General features: G+C 36.4%; 1 protein-coding gene across 3 annotated transcripts in view; it reads left to right on the top strand.

Moving 5' to 3' along the window:
* The first annotated feature begins 723 nt into the window (after positions 1-723).
* The window catches only part of LOC128243124 (ranBP-type and C3HC4-type zinc finger-containing protein 1-like), a 44229-nt gene continuing 24135 nt past the window's right edge, over positions 724-20817 (top strand). Inside the window, exons 1-7 of one of the 3 annotated variants that reach the window (XM_052960681.1) lie at positions 724-782; positions 1121-1491; positions 7559-7766; positions 10623-10747; positions 12373-13106; positions 16606-16699; positions 19243-19441. In XM_052960681.1, coding sequence (XP_052816641.1) covers positions 1216-1491; positions 7559-7766; positions 10623-10747; positions 12373-13106; positions 16606-16699; positions 19243-19441 — 1636 coding nt within the window. In that variant the 5' untranslated portion in view covers positions 724-782; positions 1121-1215. Of the gene's footprint in view, positions 783-1120; positions 1492-4160; positions 4488-7558; positions 7767-10622; positions 10748-12372; positions 13107-16605; positions 16700-19242; positions 19442-20817 lie in introns of those variants that run through there. The other 2 variants (XM_052960682.1, XM_052960680.1) reach the window with 2 other exon arrangements.

Raw genomic sequence — 20817 nt, 5'->3', positions numbered from 1 at the left:
ATTTTTGGCAAGAATGAAGAATGTTTCGCTCCGTTATTAAAGTAGGTGGTGTGTAACCCAAATTATACGATAGGGTATGGGTTTATATGCTTGATGTCAGGAGCCTGAGAAGGTGCGCTGTAAACAAATAGTGCCATATTGTTATGCTTTTCTTGGAAACACTTTGCCTTTTTTAAGTTCAGAAATATAAGATGCACTCTTACTCCCAAAAAAGATTTACCACAATTAATACAATAGTTTTGATATATCAAAAAGGATGAATAAATGTCAAAAACAATGGTTCTTATAAAGGATACAGAGTTTCATTTAAAAGAAAGGTGCAGAAAACATGGTATTTCTACGTTATGAAACGATAGATCACAGTAACGAAATCTTAAAGCACTCACCAATCATTTAATATTTTTGCGTTTTCAGCTATTAAATACACAATTACAATCTTGTTATCAGTAATTACTATTTTCCATAATTGCATTATTTAGTGAGTAATTAAAGGATTATCAATCAAAATTTATGTTTGTTTATATGCATGTGTATGAATTGATTTTGAATAAGAGTGTCACTTTAAGGAATTTGTGGAATCAGAATTAAGACTCATAAAAAGACCCCCTAAGCATTTATTAGGGCATGGGCATCTAATAGGGTATTTACGGTATATATTTTTTAAGGTTATATTTCTGTTATAGATATAAGATACCTAGCTTAAGTTTACCACTATGTTTATTGTTATCATTGTAAAGTGACACATTTTTGAGATGGAATACAGTCACTGACATAACACAATAGTAATACATGACTAGAGCAGTTGTCATATTACTTTATGTTTTATCTCCTTCATATTAACTGGTTGAGTTTATGATTATGATACAGGATGTATTGATATGTGTTTTTTTATCTTGATTAGTCACTCATTTGACATTTAATTTTGTCAAAACAGAAAGTAGTTTTCCTAATATCATAATGGATTTTGAATAATCTTAAAATAGAATTTAGTGATTTTTTGTCACAGTGGAATCAATATTGTAATAAACAGTTTAAAAAACTAAATTAGGAAAGAGGAAGTAGGAGAAGATTATTTATTTATTTATTATTTCTCTGTCTTAATTTTGTATTTGCAATACAGCGGTTGAATAATGTTACCTGTGGATTAAATATGTTTAACTATCTCTCCAAGTTCAATCAATATAATTTGGAACATTATACTTTAAAATAAAAAAAATGCCTTTTTTTGGAAAAGGCAAGAACAAAAATAGACGGAGGTGTTTTTACACTGACCAGCTTGTGAAAGATTATTCTGTGGGACGAAGTCTTTGTGAACTATATTTTCCATCTCCAAGTCTGGATTTGGATGAGTTTGGTGCTATAAAGGAAGTTTGTATTTCGGGCGATCTGGAAATGATCTCTACCAAAGATTGCACAATTCATTTGTGTGAAATCCCAAATTTTCCTGCAAACTGTCCGTTTCATTTGGATGACACGGGACAAACTAGCGAGGTCTGTTAACGGGTGTTTTTTGCTCTATTTCTCTTTTGAATATTAAAAATTAATTATTGGTGCTGAAATAATTTTAAGACTTAATTTTACTTATGAATATGCTTGCCGTTGTAGTAATTTTAAGTTTGTTGTCAAAAATGAAAGAAGATATTGTTCATAGCCTTGGTGAATATTTCACTGTCGGTGTCATTCTCATTGTTGTGCAAAAACTTTCACCATGGCCATAACTTCAAAAACATTCAAGTTATCAAAATTCAACTTGGTACAAAAGCTTCCAGAGACAGTATGCACATTTACAGCAAGGCCCATAACTCTAGCTTTAATAATAGTTGAGTTATACGGTACCCCTTTTTGACTGAGCAAACAGACAAGTGTTGATAAACTTACAATGCCATATTGCTTCCCAAAGAATCTTAACACTATACATTCTTTATTTTACTTATGAATATGCTTGCTGCTAAGGTTATATTTAGCTCAAATCAATTCTTGAAGAAAAAAGTGAAGGTTATAGCCTTGAGTTGTTGTTGTGTAGTTGTGCGAACACTTTAATCTTGGCCGTAACTCAAAAATATTTAAGATTTTAGTACGAAATTATGTATTTATACTTTATATGCTTGAGACAATTCTCTACGTTGTGAAAGGACAGAAAAAGTGACAGTCATTCGAACGGACAGCATCTGAAATTTTGATAGTCCAAAAAAATTCCGACAAATATCAGGTAAAAAAATGACTAAGGACCTATGTTCAGTCTTTGCCAGAGAATATAAGTATCTATCATGTGTTTCCGGTAGGGATAGAAAAATCTGACCCGAGGGCACGCGCATAAGCCATTAACGAGGCTTGCCGAGTTACCGGCCACGCAGCGGGCCCGAGGTTTGGATTTTTAGTTCCGGATTGATATTTTTTCTTGCATATCTACAATTATCAATTTGTGGAAAAATTGACGTAGAAAACGCACTTTTGTACATGAATGGATCATTTCAAGTGTGGGGGATGAGATTGTTGACTCTCCCATTTGGGTGATAACATAACACAGTACAATTTACAATTTTCTTTTTGTACCTGGTGCACCTGCATTTCGAAATTAGCCGCTTTTGCAAAAAACCTGTGGTTGGTAGAGAATGCGTATAGTGATATCAAAACTCATTAAGTTTTACCTAGATTATTTATTTGCTCTTTATAAAGTTGTATTAAACCTACACATGAAATAGTGGTTGATTTATTTACAATTTCTGTTGACTGAAGTCAGTGCATCTGTTTAAGGAAAATATTGATATATAAACCTTCCCATGTTTTTCAATATAAACTGTTTATATTATAATATCAGGTAGTGCTACAACAGTTTTACTTGGGCTAGGGGGAAGGACTGGTGTAAACTTTTATTTCAGGTGGGTGTGGGCGGGGGGGGGGGGGGACTACTGGGGTATGAACTACATTTAAACACTGTTAAGCCGAAGTTGTCTGGACCCAGATAAAAAATTTGGAATAACGATATTTCAGATTAACAATTTTTAGAAAATGACAGTGTTCGCGAATTATTGGTGCCGTAAATTATAGTGAAGATTGCAATTTGCAATGTCAGCTACACGTTACCAACATGTTGCATTTTGTTTGAGTGATTTTTCAGTATACATGTTTGTTCCCTTCTCTGGATAGCTCGGGGTCGAGTGAGTAAGTTGGCGATTGAATTTGATGAGATAGGCATTGCAAATGATATTCAGATTGGGTAAACCAGCCATTATATACACACTACATCACCCTAAAAAATCGCTTTTATAATGACACCGATGTTTGTTATGGCGTGCTTAATGTCATTCTTTAATAGCTGTGAAATACCAAATCGGGACCATAATTTTTTCTTTGAAATAGCGATTTTGAATTATTGCTAAAACAAATAATTAAACAAAGAAGGTTTTAAATCGGGACCAATTCGAAATATCGATAATTTTGGATAAATGGTGTTCAGAATAGCGGTGTTTAAATGTTTGTTATTCAAATAGGAATGAAGATTCATGTGGTAATCTCAAAATTTGAGAAAACAGCCTTATTTCAAAAAAGGTGGGTTAATCTAAATGTTTAAAGAGTAAAAACCCTTGTTTTAGCTATATCAATAGTTTATTTTAGTTTGTGTAGATTTTAAATTGTTCTTGAAAATTAGGAAGTTATAAACTTTCCAGTTATTGAGGAATTAAAAGTATCCATCTACCAGTATCTATTTCATGCATACAAATTGCAGATATAAATATGAGACTCATATGTTTTGAAGCTTATAGTTCTGTTAGAGATATTAAACATAAGTTACATAACTGTGTTATTTGTGGATTTTTTGGGGGTATGGAATACAGTCGCTGTGAGCGTACATAACACAATGATTTATACACGACTTCATATTAACTCATTGATTTCATGAAAATTATGTAGGATGTATTGATATATGTTCATTACTTAATTTAATTTTGTGCAAACAGAGTCTTTTAATGGATTGTGAATAATCTTAAAATAGAATTATGTTACAGTGGATTCGATATTGTAATAAACAATTTAAAACACTAAATGGCAAAGAGGAAGAAAAAGAAGATTAATAAGTTCTCTGTCTTAATTTTGAATTTGAAATACTGTTGAATAATGTAACCAGTGGATTAGATAAGTTTTACTATTTCTCAATGTTCAATCAATATTATTCGGAACATTATTCACTACTTTAAAATAAAAAAATGCCTTTTTTCAGAAAAGGCAAGAACAAAAATCGATGGAAGTGTTTTTACACTGACCAGCTTGTGAAAGATCATTCTGTAGGACAAAGTCTTTGTGAACTATATTTTCGAACTCCATGTGTGGATTTGGATGAGTTTGGGGCTATTAAGGAAGTTTGTGATTCGGGCGATCTGGAAATGGAGATGATCCCCACTAAAGAATGCACAATACATTTATGTAAAATCCCAAATTTTCCTAAAAACTGTCGGTTTCGTTTGGATGACACGGGACAAACTAACAAGGTCTTTTTTCAGGTGTTTCTTGTTGAAAAATATGATTCACATTTGGAAAGCATGCCAGGATATTATTTTTGTTCTTTTGAATCCTTACAATGCCATTTTGCTGCCCAAAGAATCCAAACACTAATTTCATAAGTTAACTTATGAATATGCTTGCTGCTGTTATTATTTCAGCTTATTGTCAAAGATGTTGTTAGTGTTGATGTTCTTGTCATAGCGGTTGTTGGTGTAGATGTTGATGGTGTAGTTGTTGTTGTTGTAGATGTTCTTGTCATAGATGTTGTTGGTGTAGATGTTCTTGTCATAGATGTTGTTGGTGTAGATGTTCTTGTCATAGATGTTGTTGGTGTAGATGTTCTTGTCATAAATGTTTTTGGTGTAGATGTTCTTGTCAAAAGTGTTGTTGGTGTAGATGTTGTTGGTGTAGATGTTGTTGGTGTAGGTGTTGTTGGCATTGATGTTTCTGCTGTAGATGTTGTTGATATAGATGTTCTTGTCATAGTTGTGCAAATACTTAAACCTTGGCTATTAGTACAAACAGCATTAAAGGAATCATACTGTAACTTTGTACAAGTGTTGTTTGAGACAGAATGCACATGCACAGCAAGTTCTATTACTCTTTTCTGCTGGAAAGAAGACAAGTATTGATATACTAACAATGCTGTATTGCTTCCCAAAGAAGTTTAACAATATACATTTTATATTTTACTTATGAATATGCTTGCTGCTGTGGTTTTTAGCCCATCAAATTTTAAGGTTATGTAAGGTTTGTAATGGGCATAAATTTGCTTTATTTGCACCTATTGCAAAATAAAGTCAAACATCTGGCCCCAATCCTCAAAACTTCTTAAGGTTAACAGGCTGAAAGTAGCTCATTTCAATTACCAAAAGTAATACTTAAATTTGATTTTGATAAATGAAAAATGGTTGATTGTAATTATCAGAAAGATAATTCCTATTTTAAGTTTAAAATATCTCAAAGAAGTAAATATAACAGAAATTATAGATAAACAAAAATAGTGATCTTAGCTTAATCCTGTTATTAGAGACTTAAGACGTTTCAAGAAATTGGGGCCAGTTCATATCATTATGAAAACAAAACATTATAAGGGTGTACCGTTACTATGATCAATTTACAACCATTATTGGATCAACGTTATGACCAAATCAAAGATAGCCCCTGAACGGGTGTAGAATCACTCCTATGCAGTGATTTCCCTTGTTGAAAATTATGTTTTTATTATGCGCTGTCTGGTGTTTTTAATCGATGAAGTTCTGTGTTAAGGATCACGCTTTAATATCATGTATGTAAAACACGTACTTATCCACTTCAATGTGGTAGTTGATTGAAACCATTACACTTAATTGAATGAAATTATGGTACAAAACTACATAAGATCATACAATTCTCTTTCCTTAGGAAAAAATCTGTAGGTATCAGTCAAGGTAATTGTGATTTCCTTGGTATCGTTGTTGGCGTCATTGTGCAAAAACTTTAACCTTGACCCATGATAACTCAAAAACTTTTAAGATATTCAAATGTAACATGGTACACATATAGCTATAGACACTATGTGTTCATTTAAAGCAAGGCCCTTAACTCTGACTCTAATTATTGTCCAGCTCTGCCCCATTTCTCTCTGAAAGAAATCAGATCATCTTTGGAATGGAGTTAGCTCTGCAGACCTGTATATTAGCCTGAGCTATTGTGATAGGGTGATTGTCTTTCGTCGTCCGTCCGTCCTTCATCAACATTTTCCTTCAAACAACTTCTCCTTCTAAATCACTGGGACAATTTCAAGTAAACTTCACAGGAATGTCTCTTGGGTGATCCTCTTCCAGGTTCCTTCAATAAAAGTGGTTCTATGCAGAACTCTGGTTGCCATAGCAGCCAAAAGGAAAAACTTTGAAAATCTTCTTCTCAGAAACTGCTGGCCTGAGTTCAACCTAATATAACGCTCCTTAGGTCACCATGTATTAAATTCCTTCAGCCCATGTTGATTTGTAAAAAAACATGGCCTCCATGGAGTATGCCTACTTTTCACTATATATGTCTATATGGAAAACTTTGGAAATCTTCTCTTCAGAAACCATTGACCTTATTTTAAAGTTATTTTATGTAAATGTTCTTTAGGTGACCATATATCAAATTCCTTCACCCAATTGTGATTCATAAAAAACATGGCCGCCAGGGACGGAGCTAGTTTCACTGTATGTCTATATGGAAAACTTAATAACTCATCTTCAGAAACCATAGGCCCGATTTCAAAATATTTTAACAGAAATGTTCCTGATGTGCCCCTTTTATAAAAAATATTGATTACTTTTTATAAAAAAAAAGGTTATTATTAATATTGTTTTATTTGTTTTTGGTTTAATATATATATATATATATATATATATATAACTATATATATAATTTTTATATATATATATATATTTTAGGATTTTTTTATTTTTTTTTATTGTTATACAATCATTGAAGGTATCAACTTCAAACTTCATGAACTTTACGAGCGTTGGTGTTTGTTTCGTGGCACTCTGGTTAAAATGTCAATAAAGAAAAAAGAGGGAATGGCCATTTCGATCTTATATCAACTCCTTACTCTTTTCCTTCAATTAGGATACTAGCTACTGTAATCAAATAGACCTCCATATAAATTGGATTATGAAAAAATGTTAGTCAGAAAGGAACAAAGTTTCAGGAGGTATTCTCAAAATTTTAAGAAAACAGCATTATTTCAATGAAATTTTCAGAGGGCAGCAGATAATAATGGGTTCAGCTATATAGATAGATATAGATATATATAATGTATATATATGGGGTAAAAACCCTTGTTAGTTATATCATTAGTTTATTTTAGTTGATTGTGATGATATTTAGGTGATATGAATCGCTCCTGAGTGCCTTTCCTGAGTAAAAACTAGTGAGATAGCTTATGAGAGGCTAAGAGAATGTGCCCCAGGTGGGGCTTGAAGCCCCAACATCTTGAGTAAGAGGTGGACACCTTAACCAATAGACCACTCTCATTGAAACTGATTTAATTTAACCGTAAATTATCTGTTTACTTCAGGTTTGTTTGAGTATAGACCTCCGTACCAGGAAGACCGGGGATCTCAGTTATACTGTACGCGACAAATATTGGCACGAGATTCGCAAGAAAGTTGGCAAATGGCAGCGGTTTCTGATCCACTTTGATGATGCTGACAACAATTTTGTTGAGTTGGAACAAAAGCTAGAAAACACCCTTGCTCTTGTGAATGAGGCTAAGCCTTGCAGCTGTATGTTTAAATTTAGCTTATTTGTTTTTTGAAGAAAAATATTGTGTTGCATAGCCTTTGTGTCATCGATGCTATTGTCATTAATTGTGCAAAACTTTAACCTTGGCCACGACTGAAAAAACATTCAAGATATTCAAATGAAACTTGTTTTACATGTTGCCAGGGACAAAATACGTATGTATAGCAAAGCCCATAAACTGACTTATAGAATTAATGACGTATGCCCATGTTTTAGCTTGACTTTTCGAAGAATAAAGAGAGCTATACTACTCAACCTAGTGTCTGCGTCACACCTGTGGTTAAGGTTTTGCACCTTTTAGTCATTATCTCAGCAAATACATCATGTATTGCATTGAAACTTTAGATATGTGATTCCAACTATCAAACCTACTTAATTTATGAAGTTAAGATATCACTATTTTTTTAATATAATGCAGATTTTTGGCCATTTTCAACTTAGAAATTCTGGATAAGGTTTTGCATGTAACCACATTTAAGTCAATATCTCAGGATCATCATGTATTAAATTGAAACTTTATTCAAGGGCTCATAACCATCCATCCTTCTTAATTTATTAAGTCAGATATCTCGATCTTGCAAAAAAATCAATTTTGCACCTTTATTATTCGACTTAGAAATTCTGGTAAAAGATGCACTCTTTCTTCCAAATAAGATGTACCACAATAAATACAATTACTTAAATTTGTCGAAAAGGAGAAATAAATTTTGAATACAATAGTTCTTATTCATCAAAGGATACAGTACAGTGTTTAATTTGAATGAAAGGTGTGGAAAACACTGCATTTCTACCTTACGAGACGATAGTTGATCACTGTAAATTTTTTAGGACCCACCACTCATTTATTTGGTATTTGTGCATTTTCAGCTATTAAATACACAGTTACAATATTGTTATCAGTGATTAATATTTTCCATAAATGCATTATTTAGTTGATGTATTGCATTGGAACTTTATACAATCTAGTTTAATAACTCAATCTTGCATATAATGCAAATTTTGCCCCTTTATTATGCCCCCGAAGGTGGGCATATTAAAATCGCACCGTCCGTCCGGCTCTGTAACTTTCCCTTGTATGGAGCATGTTTGAGTCAAATATCTCAGCAGGTTTGTGGGTTCAAGCCCCAGTATATTTTGAGTCAAACATCTCAAGAGGTTGTGGGTTCAAGCCCCAGCATGTTTGAGTCAAACATCTCAGGAGGTTGTGGGTTCAAGCCCCAGCATGTTTTGAGTCAAATATCTCAGGAGGTTGTGGGTTCAAGCCCCAGCATGTTTGAGTCAAACATATCAAGAGGTTGTGGGTTCAAGCCCCAGCATGTTTGAGCCAAACATATCAAGAGGTTGTGGGTTCAAGCCCCAGCATGTTTGGGTCAAACTTCTCAGGAGTTTGTGGGTTTAAGCCCCAGCATGTTTCAGTCAAACATATCAAAAGATTGTGGGTTCAAGTCCCAGCATGTTTCAGTCAAATATCTCAAGAGGTTGTTGGTTTAAGCCCCATGCAGCATGTTTGAGTCAAACATCTCAAGAGGTTGTGGGTTCAAGCCCCAGCATGTTTCAGTCAAATATCTCAGGAGGTTGTTGGTTCAAGCCCCAGCATGTTTCAGTCAAACATCTCAGGAGGTTGTGGGTTGAAGCCCCAGTATGTTTGAGTCAAACATCTCAAGAGGTTGTGGGTTCAAGCCCCAGCATGTTTCAGTCAAACATCTCAGGAGGTTGTGGGTTGAAGCCCCAGTATGTTTGAGTCAAACATCTCAAGAGGTTGTTGGTTCAAGCCCCAGCATGTTTGAGTCAAACATCTCAAGAGGTTGTGGGTTCAAGCCCCAGTATGTTTGAGTCAAACATCTCAAGAGGTTGTGGGTTCAAGCCCCAGCATGTTTGAGTCAAACATCTCAAGAGGTTGTGGGTTCAAGCCCCAGCATGTTTCAGTCAAATATCTCAGGAGGTTGTGGGTTCAAGCCCCAGTATGTTTTGAGTCAAACATCTCAGGAGGTTGTGTGTTCAAGCCCCAGCTTTTTTCCTCTTTATTAAGAATCAATTCAAGCCGGTCCTTAAATATTAACTCAAATCATATAAAAAAAATTCCAAAATAATTTGCTTATAGGCCTGTGAGTGTCGTTGCACATAAATTTATGATATATTCATAGGTCAACTGATTATGAGTCTACTGTATTAAGATGTGAAATCACTGATAGTAGTGGTTCTTGTCAGATTTAATTTCCTTGTTTGAGGTTTGGTGTTAATCATGTGAAAACTGTGGTTGGAAATTGATATATATAATGAGTAAATAGTAGATTTCGTATAAGATCATTATACGTATATATACTTGTATTATTTGGTGAGTAAACTTGTAGTCTATTCATGTACATGTAAATGTTTGTTTTTCTGATAAATGATACCGTAAGTGTTCTGAACGAAAATCAGAATCTGATCGTATAGAACTTGCATCACTTGCTTTAGCTTAATATTGACTATGAGAATGTGCACCTGGTTTCTCATGAAAAGTGTTATCAATCCTCACATATTTGTACCTTTAAAGTGACCAAAGGTTGCCTCTTCACAATTTTTTTAGCTTTATTTGCTATATTTGGTGTGCACTAGGCTCAACTTTGTGATGGAGATGAGGGAACAACAGACTATACCTCCGTTTACCTCCAATTTCAATTAATTGGCTCCATAACGCAAGATGTGTTGAAGCATTTCAACTCACAACAAAATGTTGTAGCTCTTATGATTCCTGATCATGTTTTTACTTCACCTCATTGTACTATTGATACAGAAAATAAATTCACAAATAAGGGTGATGTCATGTTAAGTGTCTCTTCTACTTTTGTTTCCAGTATTTCTTCTGGTAGCTGTGCAATCCCCGGCAGAGAAACGCAAGAGTCAGCTGAATAACAGACACAGTCGGATATCGCTGGCCGACCTACAGATAGTGACTGGGCAAGACAGAAGCAGCCCTCAGGTAGTGAAGAAATAAGATGTGTCATAAATACATACAGAATTGAGGTTCAATATTTACAATGTCATTGTGATATTAATAAACCATTTTGCGAAATTTTAAATTTGTGAAACAAAACACCCATTTGGATATTGAAACATTCTCCAGAAAGTTTAATGTTATCTCTTTTCCTCATTTTAAAACAACCTCTTAAAGGTACTTAATAGCTTGAAGCAATATCCATTTGAAGCATGTACTGATCATGACTATTAAATTTATAGAAACAATGGTTTTCAGAAAGCTCTTTAATACAAGTTTTTCATAAAAATGATTGAAAATTGAGTGGTATTATTGCCATACATGCCATATTTTCTGGAGACCATTCAGGGGGATTTGTTCCGAAAGGCTGAAAATTCAGGGGGATTTTGTTAGTATTCAGGGGGATTTTTTAGCAGGTTTAAGTTGGCGAAATTTCAAAGTATTTTTAGATGCAAGTACAAAAAAAGGTATTCACATATGTTTAATTATAGCATATTATGTAAACAAACCTATTTAAATTTGATTGTAAAACCATAGGATAAAATATCCACCACATCTCCAGACAAAAACCCCCCACCACATTAAATACTGTAAATTAAATTTACCTTCCTCCAAAGTCTTTTAAAAATTCTGCTATCAGCTATGATGACGTTCAGACACTTAAGAGAATGGAATGAATATTATTAATTTCTTCTTTTTCCAAAATAGTAATATTTCTTTGCCTTTGATCATTACTTTAAATTAATTGATCACTTGTTGTTAAGGTTTCCTTTTGGCATTTATCAAACCTTTTTTAAACAGTCATTTCACCCTTGCCGATTGTTTCTTTACATTCAGTTTCACTCACATACATGTACTGTGGTTTCACTTTGGCATTATTGCCTGATGTAAAATCTCTAAAAAAAAAATATATATATTTTTTTTTTTTAATTTCGGGCGATTTTTATCTCCCGCCAGGAGACCAGGGGATGGATCAAAATTCCGGGGGATTTTTTACCCCGCCGTGGGATATGGCATGTATGTATTGCAGAGCTCCTGATAAAAATTATTGAACCTTATTATCTTTTTGCAATAAGGTATTCAGGATATCAAATTGGACAAGTGTTTTTTTCTAACCTGTGGATTTGGAAGCTGATTGGGTGAAGAAGACAGATTGGCTATTGTATGAAATATAAAATGTATATGGATATATTCTTATATCATTAGTGCATTCTTTGCTGCAAATTATATGAGAAAAGGGTGAAAAGTATCAAGAGGTAGATCTATTCATCTTAAAATTTAACCCTGGTTTAAGACAATTCCAGTTCAAATCATTTCCAGAACAGTTCAGTATTTTAATTGTCAGTTTATACAAGAATGTATATACGGTACCATAAATGTCCTTTTCAACATGTATGCCCAATTTCAGCAGAAATAAAAAGACATACCGTAATGGTTTGTAGAACTTGTCTTGCAGAACATGAAAAACGCGACGTTATTACATCAATTGCTTAACTTGTCATTTCCTGTGTGTTTTTTGTATGTATGAAAACAAATGATATGATTTAATTGTGTAATAACTGAATATGCTGCTCATCTGGAGCTCTGTAAATGTGTAAATCTATCCACAGGTATTAGATGATTCTGATAGTGATAATGACGATGCATTTGGAACAGACAATGGTGTTCCTCTGAACCATACAGATGGTGATACTCTGGGAATTGAAGCTGACCTGATACCACCTCCCTTTGACGACATAGCTCCATATGATCCAGACGGCATTTTGCAGACTCTAGCGAGGTATCCAACAATATTTGAAAGTGTGGACAATTCCAGTGTGTTGACAAACATCAGCAATCTCTGTGATAGCCTTCATATTCATCCTAACGAGTTACCGCAGACACTCGAGTCCATTTTGAAATCAGCAGCGGAGATAACTTTGTCGGGTAATATTTGTGATATAAATGAAGACAAATCTGCCCCAGAAAAGGATAATTGCACTGATGGTGGTAAAGAGTCTAATTTTCCGACCTATTTTTCTTTGGGACAGTTTAAATCAGACATTGAGGATCATGATAAACATGGACCTAGTCCAATCAAACCAAAATTAAATTCCACATACTTTCCAATGGGAGTAGTAAAAAGAAGTTCACCAGAAATAAGGGAGAGAAAAATGTCAGATAGTTCAAAGCCGAGTCTAAAGTTGAAGAAGTGTCAAGAGACCGCTAAGTTGCTACAGACAGCTATAAATAGCAGTGATGTTCAGCATGCGCAGGAGTACGCCAAACAATTGGCAGTCGAGAAAGTTGAGGTGGATATTGATGTCAAGTTAAAAGAAAACAAGGAAGAAGAAAACCAGTTTGAGTAAGCAGTGGGTTTTTTTCTTTTACCATTTTGACAATTGGGATGGGACATATCAGGTTGAATCAGTGTATCATTTTACTAATATTGGGAAGTTTCTTTAAGAATACACAAACCTTTCCATATTAACAACAACAATAAAACACCATAGAATTGGGAAGTTTATTTTCTTATTTTGAAAAAAAAAGTATATATTGTAGCATTGGGAATGAGGCTTAAATTAGTTCCCAAATTTGTAAGGAAAAGATGTATATTGATTTACTGAATTTGGTGTGCACTTTCAAAATGTCATTTTAATTTCATGGTAGCGAGGGAAGTTATATTTTGATTATTTTTAGTTTGTCTGTTTTTCAAGGCCTTGTCAAAGATCATGAAAATCTCCCTGTCTGCTCTCAGTTGCTTGCTGAAACATGCATGTTAATTCTAGCGAGAAATTACATAAGTAGTCACCTGATTGTCATGTTACTGACACAACAGGAATAAAAATAAATGATCATTCTCACAACTGTTAAGTCTCAAAATAACGGAATATATCAACTCATAAAAAAAATCATGATGAATAACCATATTTCATCTAAATGTATAATCAAAGTAACAAATTTATGAAGTTGATAAAAAACCATTATATTATTTGATAAATTATGCTGTATAACAGCATGCCCCTTCATGGTGATGGTGTCATAGCCATGGTAGTGTTGTCATAGTTATGGTTTTCGTGTCATAGCAATGGTAGTGTTGTCTTAGCCATGAAGGTGTTGTCATAGCCGTACTGGTGGTGTCAAAGCCATGGTGGTGTCATAGCCATGGTTATGGTGTCCATAGCCATGGTTATGGTGTCATAGCCATGGTTGTGGTGTCATAGCCATGGTTGTGGTGAAGCCATGGTTGTGGTGTCATAGCCAGGATGGTGGTGTCATAGCCATGGTTGTGGTGTCAAAGCCATGGTTGTGGTGTCATAGCCAGAATGGTGGTGTCAAAACCATGGTGGTATTGTCATAGCCTTAGTGGTGGTGTCATAGCCACAGTTGTGGTGTCATAGCCATAGTTGTGGTGTCATAGCCATAGTTGTGGTATCAAAGCCATTGTGGTGTCATGGCCATTGTGGTGGTGTCATAGCCATTGTGGTGTCATGGCCATTGTGGTGGTGTCATAGCCATTGTGGTGTCATAGGCATTGTGGTGTCATGGCCATAGTGGTGTCATGGCCATTGTGGTGGTGTCATGGCCATTGTGTTGTCATGGCCATTGTGGTGGTGTCATAGCCATTGTGGTGTCATAACCATTGGGGTGTCATGGCCATTGTGGTGGTGGCATAGCCATTGTGGTGTCATGGCCATTGTGGTGTCATAGCCATAGTGTTGTCATAGCCATAGTTGTGGTGTCATAGCCATTGTGGTGTCATAGCCATAGTTGTGGTGTCATGGCCATTGTTGTGTCATAGCCATTGTGGTGTCATGGCCATTTCGGTGGTGTCATAGTCATGGTGGTGTCATAGCCATTGTGGTGTCATGGCCATTGTGGTGTCATAGCCATAGTGTTGTCATAGCCATAGTGTTGTCATAGCCATAGTTGTGGTGTCATAGCCATTCTGGTGTCATAGCCATAGTTGTGGTGTCATATCCATTGTGGTGTCATGGCCATTGTGGTGTCATAGTGATAGTTGTGGTGTCATAACCATTGTGGTGTCATGGCCATTTAGGTGGTGTCATAGTCATGGTGGTGTCATAGCAATGGTGGTATTGTCATAGTCATGGTGATGTCATAGCCATTGTGGTGGTGTGATAGCCATGGTGGTGGTGTTATAGCCATGGTGTTGGTGTAATAGCCATTGTGGTGGTGCCATAGCCATGGTGATGTTGTCATAGCCATGGTTTTGGTGTCATAGCCATGGTTTTGGTGTCATAGCCATGGTGGTGGTGTCATAGCCATAATGGTGGTGTCATAGCCATGGTGGTGATGTCATGGCCATGGTGGTGGTGTCATAGCCATGATGGTGGTGTCATAGCCATTGTGATGGTGTCATAGCCATAGTGGTGGTGTCATAGCCATTGTGGTGTTGCTATAGCAGTACTGGTGTTGTCAAAGCCATAGTGGTGTTGTCATAGCCATTGTGGTGTCATGGCCATTGTGGTGTCATAGCCATAGTGTTGTCATAGCCATAGTTGTGGTGTCATAGCCATTCTGGTGTCATAGTCATAGTTGTGGTGTCATATCCATTGTGGTGTCATGGCCATTGTGGTGTCAAAGTGATAGTTGTGGTGTCATAGCCATTGTGGTGTCATGGCCATTTCGGTGGTGTCATAGTCATGGTGGTGTCATAGCAATGGTGGTATTGTCATAGTCATGGTGGTGGTTACATAGCAATGGTGGTATTGTCATAGTCATGGTGATGTCATAGCCATTGTGGTGGTGTGATAGCCATGGTGGTGGTGTCATAGCCATAGTGGTGGTGTTATAGCCATGGCGTTGGTGTAATAGCCATTGTGGTGGTGCCATAGCCATGGTGATGTTGTCATAGCCATGGTTTTGGTGTCATAGCCATGGTGGTGGTGTCATAGCCATAATGGTGGTGTCATAGCCATGGTGGTGATGTCATGGCCATGGTGGTGGTGTCATAGCCATGATGGTGGTGTCATAGCCATTGTGATGGTGTCATAGCCATTGTGGTGTTGCTATTGCAGTACTGGTGTTGTCAAAGCCATAGTGGTGTTGTCATAGTCATGTTGTTGGTGGAATGATCACGGTGGTATTGTCATAGCCATGGTGGTGATGCCATAGCCATGGTGGTGGTGTCATATCCATGTTGGTGTTGTCATAGCCATGGTGGTGGTGCCATATCCATCATGGTGGTGTCATAGCCATTATGGTGGTGTCATAGCCATGGTGGTGGTGTCATAGCCATTGTGGTGGTTTCATAGCCATTGTGGTGGTGTCATAGCCATGGTTGTGGTGTCATAGCCTTGTGGTGGTGGTGTCATAGCCATGGTGGTGTTGTCATAGCCATGTCGGTGTTGTCATAGCCATGGTGGTGGTGTCATAGCTGTACTGGTGGTGTTATAGCCATGGTGGTGGTTTCATAGCCATATCAGTGGTGTCATAGCCATGGTGGCAGTGTCATTGCCATGGTGGTGGTTTCATAGCCATATCGGTGGTGGCATAGCCATGGTGGTGGTGTCATAGCAATGGTGGTGGTGTCATAGCCATGGTGGTGGTGTCATAGCCTTGTGGTGGTGGTGTCAAAGCCATGGTGGTGTTCGTGAATTTTTTTAACTTTACCTTACTCTATCAGTGAAAGATTTTCAAAAGAAAATTGGTATAAGTTGCCAGAGATAATACACACATGTATAGAATGGTTCATGGCTGACTTTAATTATTGTTGAGTGATGTCCTTATTCAGCTCAAATTATCACTCCAGAGCCCTCTGGTCTGTTCTATTTTGCTCAAATTTCAAGCCATGTGTGATCCTTACCTACCTACCTCAACCTGTAATTCTTCATTTTCAGTTTGAAAGTGAGTATCGAGGACAAGGAAGCTTCAGGCGTGTGTATTACTCTCAAAGTCCGTGCCACAGATACCTTACGCGATCTCAAAAATAAGGTACAGTAATGACTGAAATAAAACTGCTCGCACTTGCACTCAATTAGGCAAGTTGGGCTGTGTTCAGGATTGCTTTGTTTTTGTCAAATGAGCATTTTGCTGATGTTTTTGACTTTCAATGTTCCGTGTAGTAAATGTGTGATAAAACATTGTGCCAAAATGAAGTACATATTATTCTACTATCAGTATGTAAGTTGTAAACTCAATTATAATAACATGTATTCTTTTAATAACATGTATATTTTTAATTAAAACATTGATAAACTAGAAAAAAACACAATGCAACACATCAATTTTCAGAGTAGATCTTATCTCTAACAACATTGATAAGAGAAGATCTTGTATCTCCAACAACATTGATAAAAGTAGATCTTGTATCTCAAACAACATTGATAAGAGTAGATCTTGTATCTCCAACAACATTGATAAGAGTAGATGTTGTATCTCCAACAACATTGATAAAAGTAGATCTTGTATCTCGAACAACATTGATAAGAGTAGAAGTTGTATCTCCAACAACATTGATAAGAGTAGATGTTGTATCTCCAGCAACATGGATAAGAGTAGATGTTGTAGCTCCAACAACATTGATAAGAGTAGATGTTCTAGCCCCAATTACATTGATAAGAGTAGATGTTGTAGCTCCAACAACATTGATAAAGAGTATATGTTGTATCTCCAACAACATTGATAAGGGTAGAAGTTGTATCTCCATATGTTGTAGCTCCAACAACACTTATAAGAATAGATGTTGAATCTCCATATGTTGTAGCTCCAACAACACTGATAAGAGGAGATGTTGTATCTCCATATGTTGTAGCTCCAACAACACTGATAAGAGGAGATGTTGTAGCTCCAACAACATTGATAAGAGTAGATGTTGTAGCTCAAACAACATTGATAAGAGTAGAAGTTGTAGCTCCAACAACACTGATAAGAGTAGATGTTGTAGCTCCAACAACACTGATAAGAGTAGATGTTGTAGCTCCAACAACACTGATAAGAGTAGAAGTTGTAGCTCCAACAACACTGATAAGAGTAGATGTTGTAGCTCCAACAACACTGATAAGAGTAGATGTTGTAGCTCCAACAACATTGATAAGAGTAGAAGTTGTAGCTCCAACAACATTGATAAGAGTAGATGTTGTATCTCCAACAACATTGATAAGAGTAGATGTTGTATCTCCAACAACATTGATAAGAGTAGATGTTGAATCTCCAACAACATTGATAAGAGTAGATGTTGTATCTCCAACAACATTGATACGAGTAGAAGTTGTATCTCCAACAACATTGATAAGAGTAGATGTTGTATCTCCAACAACATTGATAAGAGTAGATGTTGTATCTCCAACAACATTGATAAGAGTAGAAGTTGGATCTCCAACAACATTGATAAGAGTAGATGTTGTAGCTCCAACAACATTGATAAGAGTAGAAGTTGTAGCTCCAACAACACTGATAAGAGTAGATGTTGCAGCTCCAACAACACTGATAAGAGTAGATGTTGTAGCTCCAACAACACTGATAAGAGTAGAAGTTGTAGCTCCAACAACACTGATAAGAGTAGATGTTGCAGCTCCAACAACACTGATAAGAGTAGATGTTGTAGCTCCAACAACACTGATAAGAGTAGAAGTTGTAGCTCCAACAACATTGATAAGAGTAGATGTTGTATCTCCAACAACATTGTTAAGAGTAGATGTTGAATCTCCAACAACATTGATACGAGTAGAAGTTGTATCTCCAACAACATTGATAAGAGTAGATGTTGTATCTCCAACAACATTGATAAGAGTAGAAGTTGTATCTCCAACAACATTGATACGAGTAGAAGTTGGATCTCCAACAACATTGATAAGAGTAGAAGTTGGATCTCCAACAACATTGATAAGAATAGATGTTGTATCTCCAACAACATTGATAAGAGTAGATGTTGTATCTCCAACAACATTGATACGAGTAGAAGTTGTATCTCCAACAACATTGATAAGAGTAGATGTTGTATCTCCAACAACATTGATAAGAGTAGAAGTTGTATCTCCAACAACATTGATACGAGTAGATGTTGTATCTCCAACAACATTGATAAGAGTAGAAGTTTTATCTCCAACAACATTGATAAGAGTAGAAGTTGTATCTTGAACTATATTGTTAAAAGTATATGTTGAATGTTAAACTGCATTGTTCAGATTAGATGTCGAATGTTGAACTTCATTTTTCCGAAAAGATGTGGGATCCTGAACTTCATTGTTCAGAGTATATGTGATATTTTGAATTTCATTGGTCAGAGTGTGTGCTGGATCTTGAACTTCATGGTTCAGAGTGTGTGCTGTATCTTGAACTTTATGGTTCAGAGTGTGTGCTGTATCTTGTACTTCAGTGTTCAGAGTATGTGTGGTATCTTCAACTTCATTGTTCAGAGAATATGTTATATCTTGAGCTTTATTGTTCAAAGCATATTTTGCATCTTGAACTTCATTGTTCGGAGTGTATTTTTTATCTTGACCTACATTGTTCAGAGTGTATATTGTATCTTAAAGATGTTGCTGAAGCACAGTTTCCCGGTTGAAGTCCAGCGGTGGATTATTGGTCAGCGGATTCCCATGGATAACGAGACCCTTGCTCAGTGTAGGGTGAAAAACCACGGATATACATGCTTCCTGTATCTTATGTCCGCCAAGTCTGTCGGCCTCTCGCGGGAAGAGTTCCGAAAAAAGCAAGAAATGCTGCTGAATCCAAGTAAGGGCCAAAGTTTGAAGCCTGAAGAGTGATATGTAATTTAGTTGAGATTTTGAATTGAAATGGAAATTATTTGAAAAATATCGCCGTCAAATTGGCATATCATGAGTAACATTGAATGTTTTAAATTAAAACACATCAACTCTTAAGTCAAGTTATTAATGAAAGTACTATGGACAATTATTTTACCTCACATTAAACAAATTTGCCAGAAAGAAATCATTTAAAGAATATTCTTGAAAATACTGAATAGTACGAGCGCAGAGATAAGTTGGAATTGGATGACAATGCTGTAAACACCTGATTGTCATGTTACTGACACAACAGGAATAAAAATAAATGATCATTCTCACAACTGTTAAGTCTCAAAATAACGGAATATATCAACTCATAAAAAAAATCATGATGAAAACCATATTTCATCTAAATGTATAATCAAAGTAACAAATTTATGAAGTTGATAAAAAAACATTATATTATTTGATAAATTATGCTGTATAACAGCATGCCCCTTCATGGTGATGGTGTCATAGCCATGGTAGTGTTGTCATAGTTATGGTTTTCGTGTCATAGCAATGGTAGTGTTGTCTTAGCCATGGAGGTGTTGTCATAGCGGTACTGGTGGTGTCAAAGCCATGGTGGTGTCATAGCCATGGTTATGGTGTCATAGCCATGGTTGTGGTGTCATAGCCATGGTTGTGGTGTCATAGCCATGGTTGTGGTGTCATAGCCAGGATGGTGGTGTCATAGCCATGGTTGTGGTGTCAAAGCCATGGTTGTGGTGTCATAGCCAGAATGGTGGTGTCATAACCATGGTGGTATTGTCATAGCCACAGTGGTGGTGTCATAGCCACAGTTGTGGTGTCATAGCCATAGTTGTGGTATCATAGCCATAGTTGTGGTATCAAAGCCATTGTGGTGTCATGGCCATTGTGGTGGTGTCATAGCCATTGTGGTGGTGTCATAGCCATTGCGGTGTCATGGCCATTGTGGTGTCATGGCCATTGTGGTGGTGACATAGCCATTGTGGTGTCATAGCCATTGTGGTGTCATAGCCATTGTGGTGGTGTCATAGCCATTGCGGTGTCATAGCCATTGTGGTGTCATAGCCATTGTGGTGTCATAGCCATAGTGGTGTCATGGCCATTCTGGTGTCATGGCCATTGTGGTGGTGTCATAGCCATTGTGGTGTCATAACCATTGTGGTGTCATGGCCATTGTGGTGGTGGCATAGCCATTGTGGTGTCATGGCCATTGTGGTGTCATAGCCATTGTGGTGTCATGGCCATTGTGGTGGTGGCATAGCCATTGTGGTGTCATAACCATTGTGGTGTCATGGTCATTGTGGTGGTGGCATAGCCATTGTGGTGTCATGG

The sequence above is a fragment of the Mya arenaria genome, chromosome 8 (assembly GCF_026914265.1).
Source record: "Mya arenaria isolate MELC-2E11 chromosome 8, ASM2691426v1".
NCBI classification, from domain to species: Eukaryota; Metazoa; Mollusca; class Bivalvia; order Myida; family Myidae; genus Mya; species Mya arenaria.
This window is presented reverse-complemented; position numbering and strand designations above follow the sequence as displayed.